This window comes from Alligator mississippiensis, chromosome 5, assembly GCF_030867095.1.
Source record: "Alligator mississippiensis isolate rAllMis1 chromosome 5, rAllMis1, whole genome shotgun sequence".
Lineage (NCBI taxonomy): Eukaryota > Metazoa > Chordata > Crocodylia > Alligatoridae > Alligator > Alligator mississippiensis.
Genome location: NC_081828.1, coordinates 38,790,355 through 38,816,719, shown reverse-complemented (window position 1 = coordinate 38,816,719; position 26,365 = coordinate 38,790,355). Strand labels below are relative to the sequence as shown.

The following is a 26,365-nucleotide window of genomic DNA, read 5'->3' as shown; positions in this document are numbered from 1 at the left end:
GAAAGTTAGGCAGGGCCCTGGCCAGAACCCTGCCAATTTCGGTCCCCCTCTGCGCGATCACCCCCCTGCAGCTAGTTTCAAGCGCCCCCTGGTGACTGCCACTGGGAAAGACAGCAGTGCTCCAAAAATGACCTGATCCCCAGCATCTCTTAGTTGGGGGTGTGGAGGGAGTGTAGGGGAGGTTGAGGAGAGGGTGGGAGTGCATTGGTGGGTTAATGGGGCTGTGGGTGGGAGGGGGATGAAAAGGGCGTGGGGGTGGGGTGTGGGGATGGAGGCTGAGGGCCTGGGAAGGGGAAAGTTTTGCTGGGCTGTTCAATGGAGGGGGGATGGGGTAAACTGGGGAGAGAGGGCTGGGAGTATGAGGAGAGCTGGGGATACATACTTGGATGTGGGGAGGGATGGCAGGTACAGGGCCTGGGAAAGGGGAAGGGGTGATGGAGGGGGCTGGATGGGCAGGGGGTGGGGGCAGCTGGGTGCAGTGGAGGGGTTGGGGCTGGTGGGATGGTGATGCATGCATCAGTGAGTGGGCAGCCGAGGGTGGCTGTGGGGGTATCGGGGAAGGCAGGAGGGGTGTACGCAGGGGGTATATGGGGCATACTTGAGCTGTACATGGGAGTGTACATAGGGGGGTGTGCTGGCTGTATACAGGGATGCACATAGGGTATATGTGGGGTATGCATGGGATGTGTGTAGGGGTGTATATGGCAATATATGGGCGTACATGGGGTGTGTGTCAGGGTGTACATGGGGTGGGCCAGAGGAGTGACAACCCCTCCCCCCTTGCCCTCCCAGCTCACTTTAGCCCAGGGTTATATATTTATTTATAGTTGTATTTTATTTATGAGTCTGATTTATTACTGCTAAGAGGCCAGGGATTGACCCTAGCAACGGCCCAGACCCCTCTAGTGCCTTAGCAACGGCTCAAGCCCCGCCTGCTCCCTATCGAGTCCGTCCATTGGGCGCAGTTAGGGCAGAGGCCAGCGAAGCTCATCTCTTATTGGTTCCTTTGTGTATCATTCATAGTGACTGGCGGCCCAGGAGCAGCCCCTGGCTATTTAGCGTTCCTGTTGGCTCTTTGGACAGTTAATCCAAGCAGAGGCGGGCTTGTTGGCAATCTCGAGCACTAAATGACCGGACTTCCTGTCAACAAGTTTCAGAGCCTACTAGTGTACAATTTTCCTATACTTCATTGGTTCATTTTTCTGTCAATCTCCGCGGTGGAGCAGGTTTTGTACGAACCCTTGTCCCCCATTGGCTGCTCTAGCTATCAATCTTAAATACTGCCCGTTCATTTGCCATCCGTCCCCAGCTATTGGTTGCTGCCGGTGGGAAGGGGTGGGGATTGCAAGAATCGCGCTTTCCCATTGGCTATTGCTCGGGGAGGAGGCGGGCTATTCCCCGCAGTGCTGGGCCGGGCGGACACGAGAGGAGGAAGCAGGCGTTGCAACGGGAGAGCCGAGGAGACTAGACGCAGCGACAAAGAAGCTCCCGCCGGGGCTGGGGCGTTTACCATGGAGGACGGCGTCTATGGTAGGGGCCTGGGCCTGCCCGCCCGCGTGGGGTGAGCCGTACCATTGTATGGGGGTGTGGGCGGAACCATCCGTGAGGAGGGGCCGGGCCGGGCCAGGCCATTTCCTGCTTTGAGGTGGGGCCGGTGGTGCTTGGGCCGGACCGTTCGCCTCAGTCTTGGAAGGGGGTGGGCGAGACCATTCCTGTTGTGCTCGGGGGGGGGGGGGCTGAACCATTTCGTTCTTTAAGGGGGAGGGCGGGGGGGGTCTCTGGGAGGGTGGGACTGAGTAATTTTCTTACCTGTGGAGGGGTCGGGGGTATGAACCATTCCCTTCTCTGTTATAGGGGGCTGTGAGCTGAACCATTCCCTATGTTGGAGAGGGGAGAGAAGAGGGTGGTCTGTGCCATTCCTAGTGTGGGGCAGCGCAAACCGTTTTCTCCCATATGAAGGGGAGTGGAACTGCACCCCGCCCTTTTCTAAGAGTGTTTCTTGGCATGTATGGGGGGTTGGGCTAAACCATTCAATTCCCTGCTGAGGGAGGGAAAACCTGCAGGTTGAACCATTTCCTTCCTAATTGCATAGGGTCATGGATTGAACCATTTTTTCCCCTGTGTTGGGTGGTTGGGGATGAACCATTTTCTCTGCCCCCAACCAAACCTCTCCATTGACTTCCCCCTCCCCCCATGATGGGGGTGCTGGGTCCTTGCCCTTCTGAAGGTCCTGCCCCATCACTTAGCCCCACCCTTGATGTTTAGTCCCATCACAGCCCCTGCCTGTTGGCCCAGGAGGCCAATCAGGTACTTGGCTTGGGAACTCCTTGGGGCAGGGACCCTCCCCTGGCTGGTGCTGCTGTAGCACTGGGATTGGGGCCCAGCCCCGCCCTGGCAAGCACCTGCCCTGGGGTGCCCCTCCTCCTGCCCCATCAGGAGCACAAGCAACATGGCCACTGCCTCCTGCCCATGCTCACTTCCCAGCTCCCCTCCCTTCAGCAAGGATGGTGTGGCTCCTGCCATCTGCCTGGTGCATGCTCTTGTGTTGCCATAGTGATGCCCCTGTTTTTGGGAGGAGGGCAGGGGGGCACTTACGAATGAGTTCGCAGATAAACCACGCATCTCCTCCTCCCTACCGTGTTCCCACGGGAGCCTGCTTGTCCTAAGACCTTGATGAAATCCAGCAGGGACGTGGGCCTGGCTGGGCCCACCTGCATCCACCAGTCCAGCTTCCTGTGGTGACAGACGGCCACGGCACCTAGTCCCACAAGCTCTAGCCTCGGACCAATTTAGTCCCAGGCTGTCACTGGGAGGTCATTCCAACATCTCACTGCACCCCTGCATAGGGACCTACCTCTCCTCTTCCTTGAGCCAAACCAGCCTTGATCACTTTGCTCTTGTGCTTTGGTATCTCTTCTGCATTGAGTCATTTTACTTTAAATGCTCTCCAGAGGTGCCTTTGCTGACAGCGGTTTGGTTTGCAAGGAACGGGCTTGCTGCTGTTTGGTAGAGGAGGGTGCTGAAGGGGCCACTGTCCAAGCTGTTCTCAATGATTACACCCATATTATTGAGTTCCTTTAGTTCGTGTAGTCTAGACCAGGGCTGTCCAGCTGGTGGCCCACAAGCACAACCAGCCCTCCTCTTGCTTCTGCTTCCTGCTCCATGTGGGTGTCATGGTACCAGGGGTGTGGATGTCACTGCCCAGGCTGCCCACATGGTGGGCAGGGACCCTCACACTGCAAAGGGGTGGACCCCAGAGGACCCATGTGATGTGTGGCCCCTGGCTGCTCAGGAGTTGCACAGCCGTGTTCTAGATTATGGATTGCCCCAACATAAGTAATAGGGCCAAGAGCCGGTATCCTGAATCACAGAGATGCTGGGAAGCAGGCAGGGGTTGAACTGTGTAAATAATTGATATAATTTTTTGGTTCACTGGTCAATTGATTCATGAAATGGAAGCAATTCATTTAGGACTTGTGGTGTGTGGGGTTTTGAATGCAGTTTAAATGAACTTTGGAGCCAGCCCCCATTTGAAAAAATAATTAGAACTTACTGAATGGGTCAAACCAGACCTCTGGACTCTTTCCTTTTTCTTGTTATTTTTCTACTACAAGTGAGACAAATGTTGCACCACTGACTTCCCTGCAAACCCAGGACTGGTATAGCTTCACCCAAATATGCCTTTTTCAGGGAGTGAAATATTCAAGGTAAAGCATTTCCCCAGCAGAGGACAGGGTGCTGGCGGAAGCCAAATGGATGGGAGCTGCCTGGTCATCAGGACACAGCCTTTGCAGTGGTAATAGCTGCATCAGTAGGAAGCAGCCAGGTCAAGCCAGGATTTTATCCATGTGATTAAGGCGCACCAATGTCTATAGCCAGTGGCACCCAAGGTTGTAATATGGCTGGTATCACATCTGGGCATTTTGACTCTCCAGCCTGAGTGACCAGGTCTCCATTTGCACTTGGAACAAAGCAGTGGCCTTTAGCAAAAATCCAAAGAAGGGCTCGGCCCATGCTCCTGGAGTCATAGCAAGATCCTCAACCACTGCCACCATTCACCAAGCACCGGCTCCTGGTTAATGATTGCTTCCTTGGGGTAATAATTTACAACAATGCAGGGAATGGGACTCAGTGACCCAAGAGTACCCTGCAATCCTATGTTCCTATGTGGAAAACGCCTAGAAGACTTAGATGAGATGACTCTTGTTGGTCCAGCTATCTAGTTGTGAGAGATGTTAGACAAGCTTTTGGGCACATTGTGCCCTTCTTCAGGACCAAACTCAACCAAGAGGGCACTTTGTGCACAAAAGTGTGTCAGTTGTGTCCCAATGGTACAGTTGTTTGATCAAGGGTACAACAGTACTCCAGCCCTAGTGAGGATGCTGCACTAGTGACCCCTCTCAGAAACCACGCAGAAGAAATGAATAACTTGCCAAAGGAAAACAGGTGAAGCGGGGTTTGAGACCATCTTGATGAAGACAAATATCTTTGAAGCCTATTAAGAAGACATTGGAAAGCAGAACCATTGTGGAGGCCTGCCTATTGGGATGTCACTCTCCCAGCCAACAGGGGTCTCACAAAGGAAGTAAGATTCAAGATAGCTGCGGTAGCCCTTCACCAGAAAGACATATAGAGACCAAAGCTAGGCAGCACCAGAACTACATTCAGGACTCCAGCTAGGGCATAAGCATGGTGACAGCATATGGCTGTGAGAACTGGAGAGCTACCAAAACATTAGACAGGAAGAAAGATGACTTTGAAAACAAGCACCCACAAAAAGTTCCAAGCTTCAGAGGAAAAGATTTCATCTCTGATAAAGATAGCCAAGAAATTGCCTGCTGGCAGCCCACCAGGATGAGAAGGAGGCACAGGGATGTATGTGGAACCTGGACTCCAGGGACCTCTACATAGACTTCCACGGGAAAGCACCAGATGGGAACAAAACTGCAAGGAGGAGCTGTGGACCAGCACAGAAACCCTTAGGAAGACCCCTTAGCAGGGCAGCTGAGCCCAACACTGCATTGCAGGAGGAAACAGCAGCAAGGAGAGGGAAAGGCTGGTTTCCTGGTGCACCAGCTCTGCTTCAGAAAGGAGGAAATGGAAGGCAAAATCATTAGTATAGCACCTGGTACCATGAGAACATGGGCGACTGGTGCCACCTGAGTCAAGGAGGCCACATCCCCCCTCCCACCCCCCACCCCACTCAGCAACCGGGAGGTGGGGTCCCCCACAACCAATCTCGCCAACCAGTGGGGGGGAGGGTGCTCCCCCCACGACCAATCGCACTGACCGGGAAGTGGCTGCAGCGCTCCCAGAAATGCCAGTGGCACTTCACCTGGTGCCCCCACTCCCTGACCGGCACTCGCAGGGGGGGCACCGGTGCTCCCGCCTGCCCCCGTGCCTGTCACCTAAGCAAGGAGCTCGGCCAGTCGGGGTGCACGTGCACCACCTACACATCACCACTGCATGGGAACCTGATCCCAGACTGGATCTCCTGAGGGCTGCTATAGGACAGATAAATAACAACCACCAGCTTGCACCAGAACTCTGTCTACCCCACAGGGATTATAGTGACTCCCTTCCAGCAGGCTAGTGTTAGTGGGACTGCATCTGCTTGTAGACAAGGCTCAAGGTAGTGACATGATTCTTGGAGTTGTCAGCCAGGGAGCATTGAGTCAAGAGAGCAGATAGGACTCCCCCAATACTGGGGAGACCGTGGTGGAAATACTGCAGCTAGTTCTGGAGTGTATGCTGTGCAGAGAGCTTGGTAGGAGACCTCAGAGTAGAAGGTCAGCTGCTTGGCTGAGATGGGGCTTGAGCAGAGTAGGAGTAGACAAACTTCTGAGGTCCCTTCCAGCCTCATTGCCCTGTGGTTCTAAGATTCAAGGTCTGGAAGTCCTTCCTGAGAGGGGAACAGGCTGAAAGGCTTGATAGTGGCCTCTTATCAGAAGGGAATCTCTAAGAGCAGGAAATCCCTTGGCAGCCCTAAGGGACTATTGTGGTTGTCAGGTTGTAACCTCTGTGGCTGTGGCTGTGGCCCGGGCTGACTCCCTGGCAAACCGCTGATACATGATGGAGCTGCCCTTCCACACTAAGTAAAATCAGTTCCTCCTCCCTTCAGATCCACACTGCAGTGTTTGGCTGGTGGAGCTGATAGAGGAGCACTCTGGCCAGTTCAGAGTCTGGACAGATGAATGAACAAGAAAGCCAGCTCAGAAAAAGACCTGGGTTCAAGTGGACACAGGCACCAGCACACCAGCCAGAGCTAGCCTACTTTCCCACACCGCCCACCCCATGCTCCTACACTGGATTTGCTCTCCAGACACATACAGGGTTGCTTTAGCTGGAGGGCACGGAGGTGGAGAGCTGTGGATATGGGCAGATCTAGGATTTTGAAAAGGAGAGTGCAGATGCTTTATATCATCATATATGAAACAACACACATTTTTCTCTAGTTAAAATAGAAACTAGAAGCTTTACTAATATACTAGGGCCCTGGGGCTATATTACTCAGTGTAAGATTGAAGCACAAACCAATATAACTTCATTGTAAAGAGTTAAAAACAATCTGCCAGGCTGTGAAATAGGAGCTTCCTTACCAGGAGCAGCGAGCAGATTTCAGCATTACAGAACAAAGGACAGCTTGATTGGTGGAACATCAAGACCATTAGACAGAAGACAGGGTTGTTAACACCTGTGGAATGAAGAGTGTTTAGGAGGAATCAGGGAGATGTTGATGAACTATGAAGTCAGTTGACTTCCTAAGCACTTCCTGACTAGAAATGTTGCTGCCACTGCCAAGTTTTAAGCTTTGGGTAGAGCAGGAATCAAAGTGGGGTGCAAGTGTAACACACCCCCCACCCCCGGATCCTCCCTTGGCCATGAGCTGGGAGCTGGATCACTGCAGCCTGGACATTACAGTCAGGTCATTCTTGGGGGGACAGTGGTGAAAAACCTGCCCCTGGCCAAGCTAGATTTCCTGCATCTGCTATCTGGAAATGGATCAGAGAGACACTCTCCCTCCACCCCAGATCCAGGGGGAGGGGAGAGGAAAGGAGTTTCTTGTTGGGGGGGAGGGGGGCAAGGGGTTGGGCCTGTGCTGTGCCAGAGGCTGGGACTGGCCTCAACTGAGAAGGAACCGCTTGGAGGAGACCTTGGGCCCCAGGGGAGCAGGGAGCTGGCCCAGGGCAGGGCAAACACAATTGACGATACGTGTTGTGGGGTTAAGGGCATGGCCTTGGACAGAAGGGGTCTGGTCTCCCAAGTGTTCATTCGGAGCCAAGAGGCACCATGGACAGTTCTGCAGTGTCTGCCACAGGACAGCTCCCTAGGAGCACCATACCCAGGACAACCTCAGCCCACTCCCTCCTCCACAGTGCCTCCGGACCTGACACCCGAGGAACGCCTAGAACTGGAGAACATCCGGCGGCGGAAGCAGGAGCTGCTGGTGGAGATACAGAGGCTGCGGGATGAGCTGAGTGAAGCCATGAATGAGGTGGAGGGGCTAGAGGCCAACGAGGGCAGGTAACTCCCATGCCCTACCCCAAAGGTGGCTGCATCTCAGCACTGGCTGAGAGGTCCCTGTATAAACTGACCCCATCAGACCTGCGGGGCAGTCCTCACCATCAACCTCCCTCCTGCAGCAAAACCCTCCAGAGGAACCGAAAGATGGGAATGGGCCGGAAGAAATTTAATATGGATCCTAAAAAGGTATTGGGGGGGGGGGAAGCCAGGACACCTGAGTTCCTTCCTGGCCCTGGGTCTTGTGGGGTAGAACAGAGGGCCTGAGCCAGAATGTCTGGGTTCCCTCCAGCCCCTGGGAGCCTGGGTCTCATGAGGTATAGCAGAGGGGCTGAGCCAGGACACCTGGGTTCTGTCCCAGCTCTGGGAAGGCAGCAGCATCCTGTGTGGTAGACTGCAGGGCTGGGAGCCAGGAGTCTTGGGAGAAGAGAGGATCCCCTTTCCCTCCCTGTTCAGTGGTTTTCCCTAGTATAAGTTCCCCCTACCCCCAAGGAAGGTGCTGGTGGAGGAGGATGGGTCCGTGTCAAGTGCTGAAGCCTGTGGGCCTGTACTGCAGGGTATCCAGTTCCTGGTAGAGAATGAGCTGCTGCGCAACACGCCTGAGGACATTGCCCGCTTCCTCTACAAGGGCGAGGGGCTCAACAAGACAGCTATCGGGGACTACCTGGGTGAGAGGTGAGGCCAGGACCATCGGAGAGGCATGGGGCCTTCGTTGGGGAGGGGAGGGGCGGGGCTGGTCCATCGGGGACTGTCTGGGCAAGAAATGAAGCTGAGACCGCTGGAAAGGCTCAGGGTCTTTCAGGCGGGAGGAGGTGGCCATGACCATCTGAGACTCTGGGCAAGAGGGGAGGAGTAATCCTACTGGGAAACCATAGCCATCAAGCCTAGGGCTGTCCCATAGGAAGAGCCAAGCTGTATGCATGCGGTAACCTCACCACTATAGTGGGGTGAAGACTAGCGAGACCTACCCTAAGGCTACTTTCTTTGCAGGGAAGAGTTCAACATCGCTGTGCTGCATGCCTTTGTGGACCTGCATGAGTTCACCGACCTCAACCTGGTGCAAGCCCTGCGGTGAGCTGGAGTTTGGGGATGTGCACAGACATGGGATGGGGAGATTAGGAGACTGGTGTGTTTTGGGGGTCAGGGAAAGGGAAGGCGGGGCAGGTGGTGGGAAGAGGAAATGATGGGAGGAGCTGGGGGCAGAGCAGGAGGGTTGGGTGAATCCAAGAAATCAGGCCCTCAACCCTTCTCCCCCAGCCACCCTGTGCCCACTTGTTGCCCCTCCCCCAGGCAGTTCCTGTGGAGCTTCCGCCTCCCCGGTGAGGCCCAGAAGATTGACCGGATGATGGAGGCCTTCGCCCAGCGCTACTGCCTCTGCAACCCAGGTGTCTTCCAGTCAACAGGTATGGCTGCAACCAGCCAACGGGGTCCATCCCTCTTGAGGGAAGAGGATTGGGGTCTGCTAAGTTGGAGCAGAGGGGCTGGGAGCTAGGACACCTGGGTTCTATTCCAGGTGTGGAGGGGGAGTGGGGCCTGCTGGGTTCAAGCAGGAAACATACGAGCCACCATCTGGAACAGTCAAATCAGTCCCAGCTTTGCTCCCTCCCCACTGCAGATACCTGCTACGTCCTTTCCTTTGCTGTCATCATGCTGAACACCAGCCTGCACAACCCAAATGTGCGGGACAAGCCCACAGTGGAGCGCTTCATCACCATGAACCGTGGCATCAATGATGGTGGGGACCTGCCCGAGGAGCTGCTGCGGGTGCGTGAGGGCAAATGGTGGGGGGTTGAGATGGGGGGTGGGTGGTATACAGTGATTGGAGGCAGAGCTCACTGGGCCTGGGGTCTGACCCTGTAGGTGCAGGTGGGGAGATATGATCATCGTGACAGGGATGAGGTTGGGAGCCCAACCTGGCTTTGGGGGGAGGTACATGGCCTCAGCCTGACTCCACCCTCCCCTTTCCCCCAGAACCTGTATGACAGCATCCGGAACGAGCCTTTCAAGATCCCCGAAGACGATGGCAATGACTTGACGCACACATTCTTCAACCCTGACCGTGAGGGCTGGCTGCTGAAGCTGGGTGAGCACAGTCCCAGCTCCCTGCCCTGCCCCGCAGTCTCTGCATGCCTCTACGCTCTCCTCTCTCTGTGTCCCCACCCCCTCGCTGTGTCAAAGCATGAACCTTCCGCTCCTCAGGTCAAGGGATCCTCCCCCATCCCCACCCTCCCCCTTCACTGGCCCTGGCTAGGATGCCTGGGTCCCCTGCCTTTCCCCTCCCAGCCCTGCACCGTGCGACAGCCAGGACACCAGGGTCCTCTCTGGGTTCCCCAGTGCCTGGTCTCTGCTAGGAAATCTGGTCCCTGCTGGTGGGCCCTGCCTACATCCCTGCTCTGCTGATCCCAGTGCCACCCCTCCTGAGCAGCTAGTAGGAACCCCTGCAACCTCCATCCAGTTCAGATGCAGTCTCCCCATCAGCAGGGTCTGGGGGTGCAGTGCCCCCAGCTTGCAGTGAGAGGGATGCTGTTAGAATATGCTGGTCTCTTGCTGCCCCCTCACCTTGCAGCTGCTCTTTAGGGACAAGGTGGGGGCTTCCAAATGGGTGAGGGGGGATTGATTGAAGGGGGCAGAGGTACTGGGCTGAGATAATGCAGGGAAAGGGAGGGCTGAGAGCCAGGAACCCTGAATTCTTTCCCATTTCTGGAAGGAGAGCTAGGTCCAGCGGATTAAAGCAGAGGAAGGTGGGAGCCCAGATACCTGGGTTCTCTCTTTCTCCCTGGCTCTTACACTATAGTCTCAATTGTGGTGCACACTCAGGGCTAGACTGGGGGACTGCAGGTTTTCTTTCCAAGGCATCACCCCAGGGGGACAGAGGACTCCAATCCAGATATTTCAAATTCCTGCTCATTCTCCAGCCAAGAGGCCTTTTCCCCTCCCTCCTTCCCCCTCCCCATAGTCCCAGGCTGCCCCCAGCTCCCCACAATCATCTCCATTGGAGGATTTTTGATTTGACCGTGTTTTTCCACCTTATGTTGATGTAACTTATTTTTCCTCTCTCTCTCTCTCTCTCTTTCACTCTCCTCTTCCCTTCCCCTCTTTCTTTCTCTTCCACCCCCCCGTTTTCCTTTCCTTCTTTCCCCGCTGGTCCCTGCACCCCTCCCCCTCACGCCGCTGACGTCACTTGCTCTCCTGTCTCACCGTTAATCCCCAGGAGGTAGGTAACACAGGGGGCACAGGGCCCTGCACCCTTCCCCCCCACCCCACAATGCCCCTTCCCCTTGGGTCCATCACCTGGAGCAGCAAGCCAGCTGGGAGCTGGGGAGGGGTTCACCGTTAAGGGACAGACAGGAGACTGGGCCAGGTGTGCCTGTGTCTAAGAGACATCACAGGCAAAGCACCCCCTGCCCCAGGCATCAGTGTCTCCAGCTAGAGGGCCCCAGCTGGAACCAGGGAACCCCCTGACAAAATCAGAGCTGCACAGAGCCCTTCCCCTGCTCCCTCCATTTCCCACCCCCCCCACAATCCCCTAAGCTGGCTGCAGTCCCAGCATGCCCTGGGGCAGGTGTATTCATTCTCAACCAGTGAGAAGGGTCACCATGGCTTGAGGGGTCTGTCTATCCCAGCATGCCCTGGGGCATTTCTGGACACCCTCAACCCATGGGACATTGACAGGTTGGGAGTAGTTAGCTTAGCTTGAAGGAACTCTGTGTACCCCAGCATGCTGTGGGGGAAGCAAGCTCACCCTCAGCTAATGGAATTTCGGGACAGGGGTTAGCATGGCTTTTTTGGTGCTCTCTGTATCCCAGCATGCTCTAGGGCAGGTCTCTTTCCCCTTCTCATGCTACCCTCATGGTGCCTGTTGGGTTCCATGGCTGTTCCCCCCCGCCCCTTCGCCCCAGGCTACTCTCTGAGCCGCTGATTCTGCTTCCCCTGCAGGCGGACGGGTGAAGACGTGGAAGAGACGCTGGTTCATCCTGACTGACAACTGCCTGTACTACTTTGAGTACACCACGGTAAGTGCCCCTAGCCCACTGCACCATCTTCCTTACCCTAAACCAACCCCATAGGCCCTTCAAGCCTGGTCTCCCATCTCTGGTACTATCTGGGACAATCTCCTCAGACAGAGACAAGACTTTGCACTCATGAGCAGTGCTGGTATCACTCACCTGCAGGCAATGCAGACTCCCATCAGCCTCCTCCCAGCCCTCCTTCACTGTCTTATACCACATGCCCCAGAGGCTCCCGCCCTAGCAGGACCCTAGTGATGGGGTGTGCCCAAGGCTGAGCTGTCACCTCTGATGCCACATGTTTTCCCCCTACCCCTCACCAGGACAAGGAGCCACGGGGGATCATCCCCCTGGAGAACCTGAGCATCCGTGAGGTGGAGGACCCCCGTAAACCGGTGAGTCTCCAATCCATCCCTTTTCTCTGCTGCCAGCTCCATGGGGAGCTTTTCTCCTTGTTGATCATGTCTCTACCTTTTCCTTCATAGAATCACAGAAAATTAGGGTTGGAAGGGACCTCAGGAGGTCATCTCATCCAACCCCCTGCTCAAAGCAGGACCAGCCCCAACTGTAGCATCCCATTCATGTCTTCATCTCTTCTGTCTGCCCTCCTCTGTGGCTGTCCAGCCACCAGCATGACCCCACCCCTGTGCCCATCCACCTGCCTGTGTCCTGCCCCCCACCCCTTTGCCTGTGTCCCATCCCCCTGCCCCTTCATCCACCCCCACCCATCCATGCAGTCATTCAACTCCTGTCTCTGCACCTAGCCACAGTGGTGTCAGCACTCCAGAGGACCACCCTGACCTGAACCTTGTGCCTCTGCCCATGCCAGTGCTGACCCCTGTGCCCTGCCCTGGTTGACTTGTTTCTGCTTCCTCAGAACTGCTTTGAGCTCTACATCCCCAACAACAAAGGGCAGCTCATCAAGGCCTGCAAGACGGAGGCAGACGGGCGGGTGGTGGAGGGGAACCACATGGTCTATCGCATCTCAGCCCCCACGCAGGAGGAGAAGGACGAGTGGATCAAATCCATCAAGTGAGGAGACCCCTCTTTCCACCAGGTCCCGTGCCGTCCCAGAGCTGGGAGAGAACCCAGGTGTCCTGGCTCCCAGCCTCCTCTGCTGTCTAGTCCACTATATCCCACTCCCTTTCCAGAGCTGGGAGAGAACACATGCATCCTTGTTCCCAGCTCCCTTGCTCTAGCCCCACCCCTCTCCACTCTGGCTGGAGCATATTGCTCCTGGCTCAGTGAAGGCAAAAAGGAGTGAGGATTACTCCAGCCCAGTTGCTACCCTGCCCATGGGTGATCAGGCACGTGGGGATAAACATGGGTCTCCTGGGCAGCTTCCCCATCTCAAGGTTGATAACCAGCACTAGGACCTTCCCCATCCAGAGCACATAGTTGCAGCAGGGTCCTTCCCCCCTCCCCCCCCAAGCAGTGGGACTCCTCTGCTGATCTCCTGTCTCCCCCCTCCAGGGCTGCCGTGAGCGTGGACCCCTTCTACGAGATGCTAGCCGCCCGCAAGAAGCGCATCTCAGTCAAGAAGAAGCAGGAGCAGGCATGAGGGGGTAGCCATGGGCATCTCTCCAGGGCTCCCTCCCCCCATGCCATGACCCTGGGGCTACTGCACTGCTCCTTGCCAGGGCCTGAAGGAGCTAGGGGGTCTCTGTCACAGACTGACAGGAGCACTGGCTCCCCCTCCCTGCCCCAGACTGCGCCACAGCCTCAGAGCGGTCTGGTCAGGCAGGGAGAACATCCCCTGCCTGGGGTCACCTGCACTGCATCCCCCTCTGGAGTACAGCCAGCCTGGCCTTGGAGCTCTGTAGGGGCCTTGGGGAGGATGTGGTCAGGCACACAAGTGGGACCATGCTGCCATCTTGCCAAGAAGCCCCAGCCACTGGGGCACTGGTTGCTCTGAGCAGGGCAGTTCTCCTTCAGCCAGCGGGGAGCAGTGATACACACATGCATACCTCTGCTGCTTCTAGCCAGTAGGGACCAGTGAGACTGATAGACACACATGTATGCACATGCACACAGGCAGCTCTGCTTGTAGTTAGTGACCAGTAACACCCACACACACACCTGTTTCCCACTAGCAAGGAGCAGGGACAGATATGCATGCCCACGCCACATGCACACACAGCCTTTCCTTCTAGCCAGTAGGGACTAGTGAGATACAGACACATGCACACAAGCAGCTCTGCTAGCCAGCAGGGACCAGTGAAACAGCTGAGTACACAAGCACACAGAGCAGCTCTGCTTCAAGCTAGCAAGGAACTGTGACATATACACACCCCAGCAGCTCTACCAGGCAGTAGGGAATGGTGAGGTTGACAGACATGCACACACACGCACACAATGGGGCAGCTCTGCTTCAGCCAGCAGGGAATAGTGAGGTGCATGCACACATGCAGCTCTTTCTAGCCAGTAGGAAACCAACAAAAGAAACACACATGCACACAGCTTTTCTAGCCAGGTGGGAGAACCTCACATATATGTACGCACACCAGGGCAACTAGCAGGGAGCAGTGAGAGACTGACAGACACACTGATCTGGGCAGCCTTGCACCTAGGCAGCCAGGATCAGTGACAGGCTGACACACACTAACACAGAGCAGGGCAACCCTGCTCAGCCTGTGGGGAGCAGTGACAGACAGACAGATACAGGTGGACACTCACAGAGCAGGGTAATTCTGCTTCCACCCAGCAGGGGCCAGTGTCACACAACCTGGAGCCCCCTGTGTTTGGAGAAACAGGCTGTGCCATGCTGGGACAAGACACTCTCCCATTACCTGTTCACTTACCCATGAGCCCTGAGCAAGGGCTGTGCCAGGGAAGACTCCAGGCCAGGACCCACATTTGTTTCTGGACTGGGGGCACATGGAAGAGGAGACCTAGCATCAAGGGGCCAGAGCAAAGAGACCCAAAAGCCATCGAGAGAGCTGAGGGGCTGGCCTCTGATCTTAGCTCTCCCAGGACCAATCAAGTTACTCCTGATTGCAGTGGTGTCAGGGCCAGATCCTGGGTTCTATGGGCAGAATGTGCTGCAAGAGCAGCTTCTGGATTATCCAGCTTAACCTGGGGGCAGCCTTTCCCTTCCCAGCCCCCAGGTGTTGCACCAGCCTGCAGCTTGGAAAGGCCTTATCCCCAACACCGGTCATTGCTGGGGTAACAGGCACAACAGGTGTTTACCCACAAGGCCATGCTCCCACTGCACCTATGTTCTGTGGGTGTGGACCCCAGAGATTTTGCAGCCCTCACCCTACACCACCACCCCCCCCCCCCCCTGCCAGCAGAAAGAACCTTATGGCAGAGGAGCACAGCTTTGCCCCTCCAGGTGCCTCCTGCCTGGGGCTGGGCTCTCACTCCTTTCCGCGGAAGTGCCAGCAGGGGGCAGTGCCCCCCCTTCTCCCAACCTCACAGACAAGACACCAGCTAATTGGTAAATCCTACTCCGGTGTGGCTGGGGGGGCCTCCCATGGCCCAAAGCATTTCACTTGCCCTGCTACAAGACCCTGTCCATCCTGCCCATCTTTCCTTCCAAAACTGACAAGGGGGCAGCTGGGCCATGGGAAGTCTGTAGCCCCCTCCTTCATTCCTATGTGCCATCTCTGACCCTTTCCACATGGTGACTAGGGAAAACCTTTGGGACTGAGTCTGCATCCTGTGTGGGGTTTCCAAGAGCCTAAGACTGACACCCCTTTCAGGAAGCAGGAAAGAGGGCCTTGATGCCATCCTGGCAGAGGGGGGGGGCTGCAGGTGTTGGGTTGAGTAGGACATGGGCAAACCCTCTTGAGACCAGCTTCTTCCACCCATGTGACTGCAGGGCTGGCTTCAATGTGCTCAGGATGCTAATAGAGTCTGTAAGGGGATAAGACTGACCCTTCCAGGTCAATGCTGTCCACTGCCCCCAAGAACTTGGCCCCTTCCACCCTGCCCAGCCACTGCTGACTTCTCGCCACCCATGGCATGACCCTCCATGGTTATCACCTGGGGAGGCAAGCCTTGTGCCCACCGGGGGGGGGGGGGGGGGGGTTGGGAGTTCATGTGACCTTTGCTATTCCCAATTGTATACTTTGGGTTTTTTTATTATTATTATTTAAGGATTTAATGTATGCAAATTTGGACTGGATTAAACACTACAGCGTTGAATACAGATGGGCACGGGGGTGTCTGGGGGGGGCCTTTTGCATTGGCGGGAAGGGGATGAGGGAGGGAAAGTGGCTCTTCATACTGGGATGGGGGATCAAACTGACCCAGCTTTTGAAGGTGGATTAGAGCAGGAAGCCTTGGAGCTGAGCCTGGCTGGGTACAGTAAAACCTCCCTTCAGCCAGGGAGGCTTCAGGGCAGTGAATTGGCTTGACCAGCCTCATGTGAGTGGAGGCATCAGATCTGCAGGGGTGCGTGGTGGGATGGGAATGATCCTTAACCCTTCCCCCAGTTCTGCTTCTGGGCCCTGCATAGTCCGCCCCAACCATACACCAGGACAGTACCAGGTTGGGCAGCCTCTGCCCCAGGGTAGAGCACAAAACAGCTACCTGAGCCTGCAGGTAGTGGGTGCCATGGGAAGGGAAAGGCACCAAACCATGTGGCACCCACAAGGACAGCCCAGCCTGAAGAAAGAGAACATTGGGAACCTGCAAGACGCGGGGCAGCCGGCACTACGGCACAGGTAAGAAAGGAGAAAGTAAGGAATAAGGGGCCCCTTGGGACTCGGAGCGGGGGGGGGGGGGCAGCAAAGGCACCTGTCGCAGGGCTCAAGCGCCTACATACGCTAGGAGCATGGGAAACAAGCAGGATGAACTAGCGCTCCTGCTTGCACAAAACACCTAGACTTAGTAGGGCTAACGGAAACCTGGTGGGATTCGTCCCACGACTGGGTAGTACATATTGAGGGTTATAGATTGTACAGAAAGGACGGTGGGGAAAAAAGGGGGAGGGGTTGCGCTCTATGTCAATGAGCAATATACGTCAACCCTCATCAAGACGGAATCCAAGGATGAGGAAGTAGAAGGATTGTGGGTTAGGCTACATGGGGGGCAAGGAGAAAGGGATTTGGTGGTAGGGGTCTGCTACAGACCCCCACATCAAGGGGAAGAAATAGATGCGGGGCTCCTGAGGCAGCTCTCAGAGACCATAAAAGCTAAAGAGGCGGTAGTCATGGGGGACCTAAGCTACCCAGACATCTGCTGGGAAACACAGCAAAGTCCCACCGCTCATGCAGGTTTCTAACCTGTGTACAGGACCTCCACCTGACACAGGAGGTACATGGTCCCACTAGGGGGAATGCCATACTGGATCTGGTATTGGCAACGGGGGGGTGACATGGTAGGGGACCTACAGATCGGTAGCCATCTGGGGGACAGTGATCACCTAATAATAGAATTCACCATAAGACGTTGAGTGGGTAAGGTAACTAGTAGGGTGAAAGTACTAGACTTTAGGAAAGCTGATTTAAATGAACTCAGGCGATTAGTCAAGGACGCACTGCAGAGTAGGAGTTTTGAAATGATGGGAGCCCAGGAAGGGTGGCTGTGCCTTAAGGAAACGATCCTTCGGGCACAAAGCGAGACAATCCCCATGCGGGGTAAAAGAGGGAAAGGGGCCAGGAGGCTTCCCTGGCTGACTGCAGAAATCCAGGGGAGCCTAAGGGCTAAAAGGGGAGCACAAAAAGTGGAAACAAGGAGAGATCACCAAAGATGAATATACCTCCTCTGCTCGTGCTTGTAGGGAGGCAGTTAGACGGGCCAAAGCTACCATGGAGCTGAGGATGGCATCCCAAGTAAAGGACAACAAGAAATTGTTTTTTAGATATATAGGGAGTAAAAGGAAGGCCCAGGGTGGAATAGGACCCCTGCTAAATGGGCAGAAACAATTGGTGACGGACAGGGGGGACAAGGCTGAACTCCTCAACGAGTTCTTTGCCTCAGTGTTCCTAAGTGAGGGACACGACAAGTCTCTCACTGGGGTTGTAGAGAGGCAGCAGCAAGGCGCCAGACTTCCATGCGTAGACCCTGAGATGGTGCACAGTCACTTGGAAGAACTGGATGCCTTTAAGTCGGCAGGCCCAGATGAGCTCCATCCAAGGGTGCTGAAGGCACTGGCCGACATTGCAGAGCCACTGGCAGGAATATTCGAAGGCTCGTGGCGCACGGGCCAAGTCCCGGAGGACTGGAAAAGGGCCAATGTGGTCCCCATTTTCAAGAAGGGGAGGAAGGAGGGACCCGGGCAACTATAGGCCAGTCAGTCTCACCTCCATCCTTGGCAAAGTCTTTGAAAAAATTATCAAGGCTCACATATGCGAGAGCCCAGCAGGACAAATTATGCTGAGGGGAAACCAGCACGGGTTTGTGGCGGGCAGATCGTGCCTGACCAATCTAGTCTCTTTTTATGACCAGGTTACAAAACGCCTGGACACAGGAGGAGGGGTGGATGTCGTATACTTAGACTTCAGGAAGGCCTTCGATAAGGTATTCCATCCCATACTGGTGAACAAGTTAAGAGGCTGTGACTTGGATGACTACACAGTCTGGTGGGTGGCGAATTGGCTAGAGGGTCGCACCCAGAGAGTCGTGGTGGATGGGTTGGCTTCGACCTGGAAGGGTGTGGGCAGTGGGGTCCCGCAGGGCTCGGTCCTTGGACCGATACTCTTTAATGTCTTCATCAGCGACTTGGACGAGGGAGTGAAATGTACTCTGCCCAAGTTTGCAGATGACACAAAGCTATGGGGAGAAGTGGACACGCTGGAGGACAGGGAACAGCTGCAAGCAGACCTGGACAGGTTGGACAAGTGGGCAGAAAACAACAGGATGCAGTTCAACAAGGAGAAATGCAAAGTGCTGCACCTAGGGAGGAGGAATGTCCAGCACACCTACAGCCTAGGGAATGACCTGCTGGATGGCACGGAAGTGGAAAGGGATCTTGGAGTCCTAGTGGAAGATGAACATGAGTCGGCAGTGTGACAAAGGCATCAGAAAAGCCAATGGCACTTTATCGTGCATCAGCAGATGCATGACGAATAGGTCCAAGGAGGTGATAGTTCCCCTGTATCAGGCGCTGGTCAGACCGCAGTTGGAGTACTGCGTGCAATTCTGGGCACCACAATTCAAGAGGGATGTGGATAACCTGGAGAGGGTCCAGAGAAGGGCCACTCGTATGGTTAAGGGCCTGCAGACCAAGCCCTACGAGGAGAGACTAGAGAACCTGGACCTTTTCAGCCTCTGCAAGAGAAGGTTGAGAGGCGATCTTGTGGCTGCCTATAAGTTCATCACAGGGGCACAGAAGGGAATTGGTGAGTATTTATTCACCAAGGCGCCCCCGGGGGTTACAAGAAATAATGGCCACAAGCTAGCAGAGAACAGATTTAGATTGGACATTAGGAGGAACTTCTTCACAGTTCGAGTGGCCAAGGTCTGGAACGGGCTCCCAAGGGAGGTGGTGCTCTCCCCTACCCTGGGGGTCTTCAAGAGGAGGTTCGACAAGTATCTAGCTGGGGTCATCTAGACCCAGCACTCTTTCCTGCCTATGCAGGGGGTCGGACTCGATGATCTATTGAGGTCCCTTCTGACCCTAACATCTATGAATCTATGGCCTGGGATTAAGGCTGTCCAGTGGGAGCCATGACCTTGTCTCTTGCTCAGTCAAGCCATGACATCCACCCTGAGCCAGCCTAAGGGGATCAGAGACCAGGAGATCCTCACACATCCCTAGCCAGTGGGACACAGACATACTGACATCAATGCCTGGCTGAGGGGCTGCAGACAGGGAGTTCCTGTTGGACACAGCTGCTGTCTGTCTCTATCCTTTCCCCCACAGTCCTCTCTCCACCACTCTGGCACAGTTTTGAGCTGGTTATACAGGCCCCCACCCCCCTCAACTGGCATCCAGATGTAGCTACTTCTGGGGTGGAGGATGGCATGGAGTAAGGACCCAGGGGAAAGTGAGGGAAGAACCATAGACGGAGCCAGAGCAGCTGCTGGTTCTTTGGCAGGTTTATTAAATGCCTTCAGAGTAAGAAAATAGCTTTGATCTCTATGTATCAAACATCCAGCAAGGGCTGAAGGGCCACAGTATGTATAAAGAGCGAGGGCCCTAAGCTAGGTGCACAGATAGGTATGTACAACAGCAGATGGGTCTCCCTACACCAGGACCGAAAGTTAGCCCCCCTCCCTGCTCTAACCACTGGACCCAACGTGCCTCCCAAAGCTGGGAGGGCCCCCAGGAGTCCTGCCTCCTGGCTTCACCCTGCTCTAGCCTTTTCCTGGAGGAGCACAGCAGGGAGGAGGGGGATATTGGGGGAACTCTTGTGCTAGGTGCTGCTTACATGCCACTGCACAGACCTCCCCCACCCCCTTCATGCCAGGTGCTGCCTATACCTCCCTGAGGCTAAAATTGGGGCCCAAGCCCCCAGTTCAAGGTCAGGCCCTGCTGTGCACAGACACTGTGGGACACTCCTGGTTCAATCCAACCTGAGGCCTAGAGACATGGGGACTTGCCCACAGTCACACAGGGAGCAGGGGAGGTTGTATTTATTCAGGAGGAAAACCCCGGTGTCCTGTGCCTCCCTCCTTGCCTTCTCTCCACCAGCACGGGGTCTTGGCCCCTGATCCTCCTCACCAGGGCCTGAGGCACACAGGATGGGCATGAGGTGCTAGCAATACTCACAGCACCACCTGGCTGTGTCCTGGCTTCAGGGGTGCAGCTTGGCCTGGGTATAGAATGGGATCATCTCCCCCAGGGAGAGGGCAGTTACCTAAGGCCAGACCTAGTTGGGGGTGGGGATCACCTCGCCCAGGGGTATTATTGGGATTGGGATGCCGCCCCCCAGCAAGGGGCAAATGACCTGCTGGTGCTCCCCAAACACCTCTGTGCTGGCACAGCAAGCGGCTCCTGTGGCTGGGCTGGGCTGGGCTGGCTAGGACAGCCCCCAGAGACACCCTCCCCCCTCCCCCCAAGTGCCCAGTGGCAGGAGGAGGGGTGAGGGGGTCACAGTAGGAGAAGAGCTGAGGACTGGGGGGCCTCAAAAGGTGCCTCACTGGGAGAGGACAGAGAAGGGCCAGAAGTCCATCTGTGGCAGGAGAGGGGGCCGGGATGAAAGCCACAGAACTCCATGTCTCCCAGTAGCTGGGGAGAGAACCCAGGTGTCCAGACCTCTCCCCTAGCCCATGCCCCCTCCCAGAGCCAGGAAGAGAACCCAGGCATCTGGGCTTCCAGCCCCGGGCAGCTCCAGGCCTCACAACTCAGTGGCAGGAGTTGAAGGGCAGCTTGGCCACACCGCCGTGCAGCTCCATAGAGGACTCAACCCAAGTGATGAGGTCGCCACCAGCATGGCTGGCACATGTGGCCATCTTGTAAACCTCGCCTGGCGTCAGAATGCGGCTCCACATGTTGAAGTCAGAAAGCTCACCAATGAAGGCCTGCGTGGCATCAAACCGGCCACCCAGCGTGTCCTAGGGGAGGAAGGCAGGGAAGGATCAGCCTCAGGACAGAAGGGCATGCCCCACCAGGCCCTCAGAGGCAACAGTCCCTCCTGAGCAGGGCTGATCCCGCCCTAGGAAGGGCCTCGTACCTGCTCTTGCCCCAGGATGAAGATGCCCCCTGGTTTGATAGGGTGCCAGGGGGCCAGGTTCTCCCCACTGCCCCTGCGCACCCCGTCCTGGTAGGACTCCCAAACACCATCCCGTGTCGACCAGGTGATACAGATGTGGTGCCATTTGGCATCGTTAATGGCCAGAGGTAGGGTGGCAGCCTAGGGGGAAGGGGGAGGGAAAGGGTTAAAAGGTGTTCCTCTGAACAACCTCCACTCTCTCCACAGCACAGCATGAGCCCTTGTCTCACTACCTGCAGTAGGGTGGCCCCCAATGAGCCCCAATCCCATTGCCTGCAGCACAGTACCCCCCACTGAGCTCCTGCCCTACTGCCTGCAGAACAGTGCCCCCACTGAGCCCCATTGCCCACCCCCAGGCACCCCAGCAGTGCCCACAGGGCCACTGGATCAACCTTGCTGATAAATCTCCAGCTCAACAGTGCAAGGGCTCCACAGTGCCTTGTGCACAGGTTAACAGCACCATGACTGCAGGAATTACTAGTGCTGCATGTACTGAGTCATGAGTGCTGACTCAGCACTCAACAAGCCCAAGGCACCCGTGGGCCACCCACCTGGCACACCCCACCCCAGCCCAGCCTTGCCCATCCCCCTCACCTTGTCATTGATGAGCAGCTCCATGGGGTTGTTGCCCCACTCAATGAGCACCAGTTCATTGGCCTGGCCAGGCACTGAGTAGGAGAAGGGGGTGCCAACACCAGGCGCTGTGCTGGACTTCAGCCACAGGCAGATGGAGAAGGCAAAGACCTCGTGGTGCAGCATCCGCTTCACCTTGACATACATGTAGTTGGTGCGGAGCGGGAAGCCCACCCGGAAGTCCTCAGAAAGCTTGTCCACCTTGTGCCCTGCTTGGGGACAGTGGGTTCAGTACCATGGGGGTGAGCCCGTTCATGGCCATGGAGGAAATGGCAGTTCTCAAAGGCCAGTTGCTATCCCGAGTCCATCCAGCTGTCTCCAGCCAGCCAGATACCCCCTCCCCCTGCCCCGTCATCAACCCATCAACCCTGTCCATCGCTCCAGCAGCCCCTGCCACATATCCTTCCATCCCTTCTCACACACACCAGCCCACCTACTCATCTGCCTCTCCATCCCCACATGGGCATCCATCCATCCATTCCTCCACACACCTTTCCACTCACCTGTCCCTCCTTCCTCCATCCCTGCCCCCCTTCATCTATCTTCACACAAACACACCTCCATCCATCCCTGCTTTCCCTGTGGCAGGTTCAGGTGTGCTTGGTGCCCCTGGACTATGTACCTGGTGAGTGAGTAAGCAGGCTATGATGTAGTTTTAGGCATAGGTTAAACAGGCATTTGGATGGGATGGTTTGCATGGGGCTAATCCTGCTTTGACCAGGTGGTTGGGCTAGAAATGACCTAGAGGGCCCCACCAGCCCGACTGCTGTATGATGATCCCAGCCCACAGTCCATCCATCCACTCCTCCTATACCCTTCCCTCTATCCATCCACCACTGCACAGTGTGTGCACCCCTCCATTCATCAGTTATTCTCCCCCTCTGCTCTCTGACTCCGCTGCCTCACCCTTCTCACTACCATGGCTGTCAGGCTTATGCCAGTGAGGCTCTGTGGCATTGAACTTCTCCTGGATCTGATGCTCCAAGATGCTGATCTTCTTCTGCAGGGCGTCCCGCAGAGAGGATGAGAAACCTGAGCTGTTGCGGTTGTGCTGGGGAAGGACATTGGGCAGAAGAGCTGTGAGACAGGCCATGCCTTCCCCTGTACCCCACTCCCTGCCAATCCCAGACCAGCCCACAGGCCCATCCAGCCACATGCATGCATTGAGTACCACCTGGAGCCTAATCCCACCCCACCCCCACTCCCATGGGTATGACCCCAATCACCTCCTCCCTGGAACAGGTGTTCAAATCTCCCCACGGCACTAAGTAGGGTAGAGTGGGGGTGGAGGAGACTGGGCCTATCTTTAGTCATGGGGAAGAGGTCAGCATCTGATCTGCTCCTGTTAATCCCACCAGCCCCTGGCGCTGCCACCTCCTATTAACCTTCATGCCCCAGTGCCACAGATGTGTTACGGGGCAGCTCCAAGGGGAAGAGAGGCAGGAGTGAGGGTGGGGGAGAAGGGGAGGGGGCACATGAGGAGGGCAGAACTGGCCAAGTCAGTCAGAGCCAGGATAGTTCCTAGCCCCTCCACCTCTACCCCCACTTCATGCTCTAATTCACTAGACCCAACTGCCCTGCATTGTCCCTTGCGGAGTCTGACATAAGCCCTTTTGGACAAGGGGGCACTGGCTTTGATCTGGCCCCAGGACAGGGGATGGGCTGGCTCTGGGTGTGGGATGGGGGTTCTCTCCTATGTCCCCCTCCACCCGCTTCCCAGGTGCTTCCCCAGGAAATGCTCCTTTTCAGGGACATCCCCACAGCTCAAGGACAAGGGACCCTGGCAGATGGTCTCCAAAGAGGATCAATTGTCTAATTCCTCTGGGCCAGCAATCTGGGGGTGTTTGTACTTAACTAGGTCCAGCAGAAGGGCAGGGCCAGAAGCCAGGACTCCTGGGTTCTTTCCCCAGCTTCCAGGGGTGCCCACGCTGTTGAACTGGAGGGGGAAGGGATCTGGCAGCTAGGATTTTTGGGTTCTCCCTGCAGCTTGGGCATGGGGTGAAGGATGAGAAGTAGTGGTTAAAGCAAGGGGCGGAGCCAGGACTCCTGGATTCTCTTCCCTACTCTGGGAGGGGAGTGGACATAGAAGTTGAGGGGGGCAGTGTGTGAGGGTTACAGGGTGGCAGAGAGGGGTGCCACAGGGTGTGAGCCTGTCCCAGGGGAGACAGGGGGATGGAAGGGGAACTGAGAGATCACCAGGTCAGGGGTGAGCGAGGGGAAAGTCACAGGGTCACAGCAGAGGCAGGGCCAGTTCTGGGGTGACTGGGGCCTGTGGGGGTCATGGGGCCATTGCAGTTCTAGGTAGGTGATGTGTGTGGAGGGAGAGACAGGAGGGCAGGGGCTGGGGGATTCCTGAAGGCTCTGAGGAGAGTGGGTGGGGACCTTGAGGGCATGGGTTGGCTGTAGGGAGGCATGAGATTGGGAGGCTGGGGAAGTGGTGGGAGCCCATGCAAGCACTGGATGACTTGAGGCATCCTGTGGTGCTGAGGGGCAGTGGATGGCTGATGAGGGTCATGGATGGGTGATAGGGAGAGACAAGCAATGAAGGATCATGGGGCAGTAGGGATGGCCATGAAGGGGTGGCGCTGGGGAGCTACAATGCAGGGCAAGGCATGGGTGGGTGTTGAGGGGGGCTGTGAGAGTACTGGGAGGTCTGGGGGAAGCTGTTGGGGGTAACAAGGGCAGTGGGTGAGGAGCAAAGTGTACCCATGGGTGGCACTTGGGGGAGGGAGGGGGGGGGACATGATATGGTGCCAGGCATGGGTGAGTGATGGGGTGCTGGAGGGGCCCTGTGCATGACCATGGTACCTGGAGATGCTCCAGACGCTCCTTCAGAGACTCCAGAAGGCGCTCCATCTGGTGGGCACCAGGCAGTGTCTCCCGGGGTGGGTCTTCCATGGTGTTGGCGGCAGCAGCACCCTTGCGGTATGCCTCGTGCCCACTGTGGCCAGCCTGCGGCTCCAGGTGCTCACGGTGCCCAAAGTGGTGGTACTCATTTTCCCGCCCATGTAGCTCCCCACCATCATGGTGTCCACCAACCCAGTGCCCCTCATGGTGCAGCCGGTGCTCATGCCCATGGTCGTCCTCATGGTGGAGCCGGTGGTCGTGGCCGTGATCATCCTCGTGGTGGCTTCCACCCACACGGTGATCATGGCCATGGTCATCCTCGTGGTGCCCACCACCTGCTCGGTGCTCATGGCTGTGGTTGTCCTCATGGTGGCCACCTGCCCGGTGGTCATGGCTGTGGTTCTCCTCGTGGTGGCCACTGCCATGCTCTGAGCTGTGCTCTCCACTCTCATGGCCCCAGGAACGGGCTTCACAGCGGCTCAGCTTGGCCGTCAGCTCCCGCACAGTCTCCCGCTGGTCCAGGATGGTCTCCTTCTGGTGCACCACTGTCTCCCGCAGGTGCAAGATGGTCTCCTTGGCTTCCTCCAGCGTGCCCACCCAGTGGCTCCCACCACCCGCCCCATGTCGTGGCTGGCTGGCTGACTGGCAGCCATGCTCCATCTCCAAGGGCATGGGACTGCAGATGAACTTGGGCAGGGAGTACTCACCGCTGCCCCCCGGCGCCAGGCACAGGGCACAAAGGAAAGCCCAGGGCACCCTCATCCCTGCACCTCCCTGGCTTCAGGTGGGCTGAAATGGCAAGACCTGACAGTGAGCAGCACCCCCTTCGTGGCCGGGGCTTCCCGGCTCGGTCGGATGGTGGGAGACTCTGGGTCCCTCCCTGCGAAGACAGCAGCAAACTCCAGTCTGGGGCCTGCCCAGAACCTGCAGTCTCCTCACCAATGCCCCAGCCCTCCTCTAGCAATAATGTCAGCTGCTCAGCCAGACTGTGTGCCCAAAGCTGGCTGGCTCTGGAGCAGCTGAGGACCCCCCCCACACACCCTCCCCCAGCATCGTTCCTTCCTCTTCAATTAGCCAAATCCGCAGTGATGCAGTGCAACAGGGAATTAGACAGGAGAGCTAATGGACTTAAAATGTCACAGCAAAGCCGCCATCCCAGGTGCTCTTCACCTCCGCCCCTCCTGAAAACCCAGGTGTCCTACATTGAAACCCCAGGGGATCAGTGAATTTAGAAGCTAAAACTGCTAAGGCACTAACTTGGGGGGGTGGGGATTTAAGCAGCAGAGAAGGATGCAGCCAGGGGCTGTGCTCACCCTGAGACAGCCCCCCAACCCCCTGGGTCCAAGCCCTGTGGAAACTGGGCTTCAGGAAGGGGGCAGAAATGAGAGCAGGGCATGGGGCTGGACCTGATCTCAGCTCCACTGCATCAAGCCGAACCCTCCTGGCTGCAGTGAAGCAAATCCAGATTTAAGTCAAAGATATACCCAAGCCTGGGCAGCTGGCAGGGCCAGCATGGCAAAGCCAGACTGGCACCCCTAGCCAAAGGCACACAAGGGAGGAACATGGCAGGTCCCAGCCCGAGTGACCAGGCGGATGGCATCAGCCCAGAGAAAGGTTGGAAGCTGCACCTCTAGGGCTGTAGTGAAACAAAGGCCTGACCTGCTCTGCCTCCACCCCAGGCTGGCAGCAGCATCAACAGGAGCAGAATCTGTTTCATCCTCCCCCTGAATGCCCAGATGTATGCACACACAA

The 26,365-nt window shown here is 56.5% G+C and overlaps 2 protein-coding genes across 2 annotated transcripts; one reads left to right on the top strand and one right to left on the bottom strand.

Annotated features, from left to right (window-relative positions):
* The first annotated feature begins 1,383 nt into the window (after positions 1-1,383).
* Positions 1,384-15,677, top strand: CYTH2 (cytohesin 2). Its single transcript, XM_006277638.4, has 12 exons — positions 1,384-1,530; positions 7,377-7,524; positions 7,644-7,710; positions 8,078-8,196; positions 8,512-8,592; positions 8,812-8,924; positions 9,137-9,285; positions 9,493-9,604; positions 11,458-11,534; positions 11,852-11,923; positions 12,406-12,560; positions 13,002-15,677. Exons 1-12 carry the CDS (start codon positions 1,512-1,514, stop codon positions 13,087-13,089), a joined length of 1,200 nt encoding a protein of 399 aa, XP_006277700.1. The 5' UTR covers positions 1,384-1,511; the 3' UTR covers positions 13,090-15,677.
* A 3,825-nt stretch (positions 15,678-19,502) lies between these two features.
* LOC102575491 (neuronal pentraxin-1) lies at positions 19,503-26,323 on the bottom strand. The gene is made up of 5 exons (XM_006277654.4): positions 24,575-26,323; positions 22,673-22,817; positions 21,728-21,975; positions 21,095-21,274; positions 19,503-20,975 (listed from the first exon to the last, which is right to left on the bottom strand). The coding sequence occupies exons 1-5, from the start codon at positions 25,373-25,375 to the stop codon at positions 20,766-20,768; spliced, it is 1,584 nt and encodes a 527-aa protein (XP_006277716.1). The 5' UTR covers positions 25,376-26,323; the 3' UTR covers positions 19,503-20,765.
* Between the last annotated feature and the right edge of the window lie 42 nt (positions 26,324-26,365).

What these genes read in the sequence shown, in the direction of transcription:
- CYTH2 (XM_006277638.4), top strand. An exon ending in AGGTGTCTTCCAGTCAACAG is followed by an intron (nt 8,925 to 9,136) that starts GTATGGCTGCAA and finishes TCCCCACTGCAG; the next exon opens with ATACCTGCTACGTCCTTTCC. An exon ending in ACTACTTTGAGTACACCACG is followed by an intron (nt 11,535 to 11,851) that starts GTAAGTGCCCCT and finishes ACCCCTCACCAG; the next exon opens with GACAAGGAGCCACGGGGGAT.
- LOC102575491 (XM_006277654.4), bottom strand. Translation starts at nt 25,375, where the DNA reads ATGAGGGTGCCCTGGGCTTTCCTTTGTGCCCTGTGCCTGGCGCCGGGG. An exon ending in AGCGTCTGGAGCATCTCCAG is followed by an intron (nt 22,818 to 24,574) that starts GTACCATGGTCA and finishes GTCCTTCCCCAG; the next exon opens with CACAACCGCAACAGCTCAGG. An exon ending in CAGCCATGGTAGTGAGAAGG is followed by an intron (nt 21,976 to 22,672) that starts GTGAGGCAGCGG and finishes GTCCCCAAGCAG; the next exon opens with GGCACAAGGTGGACAAGCTT.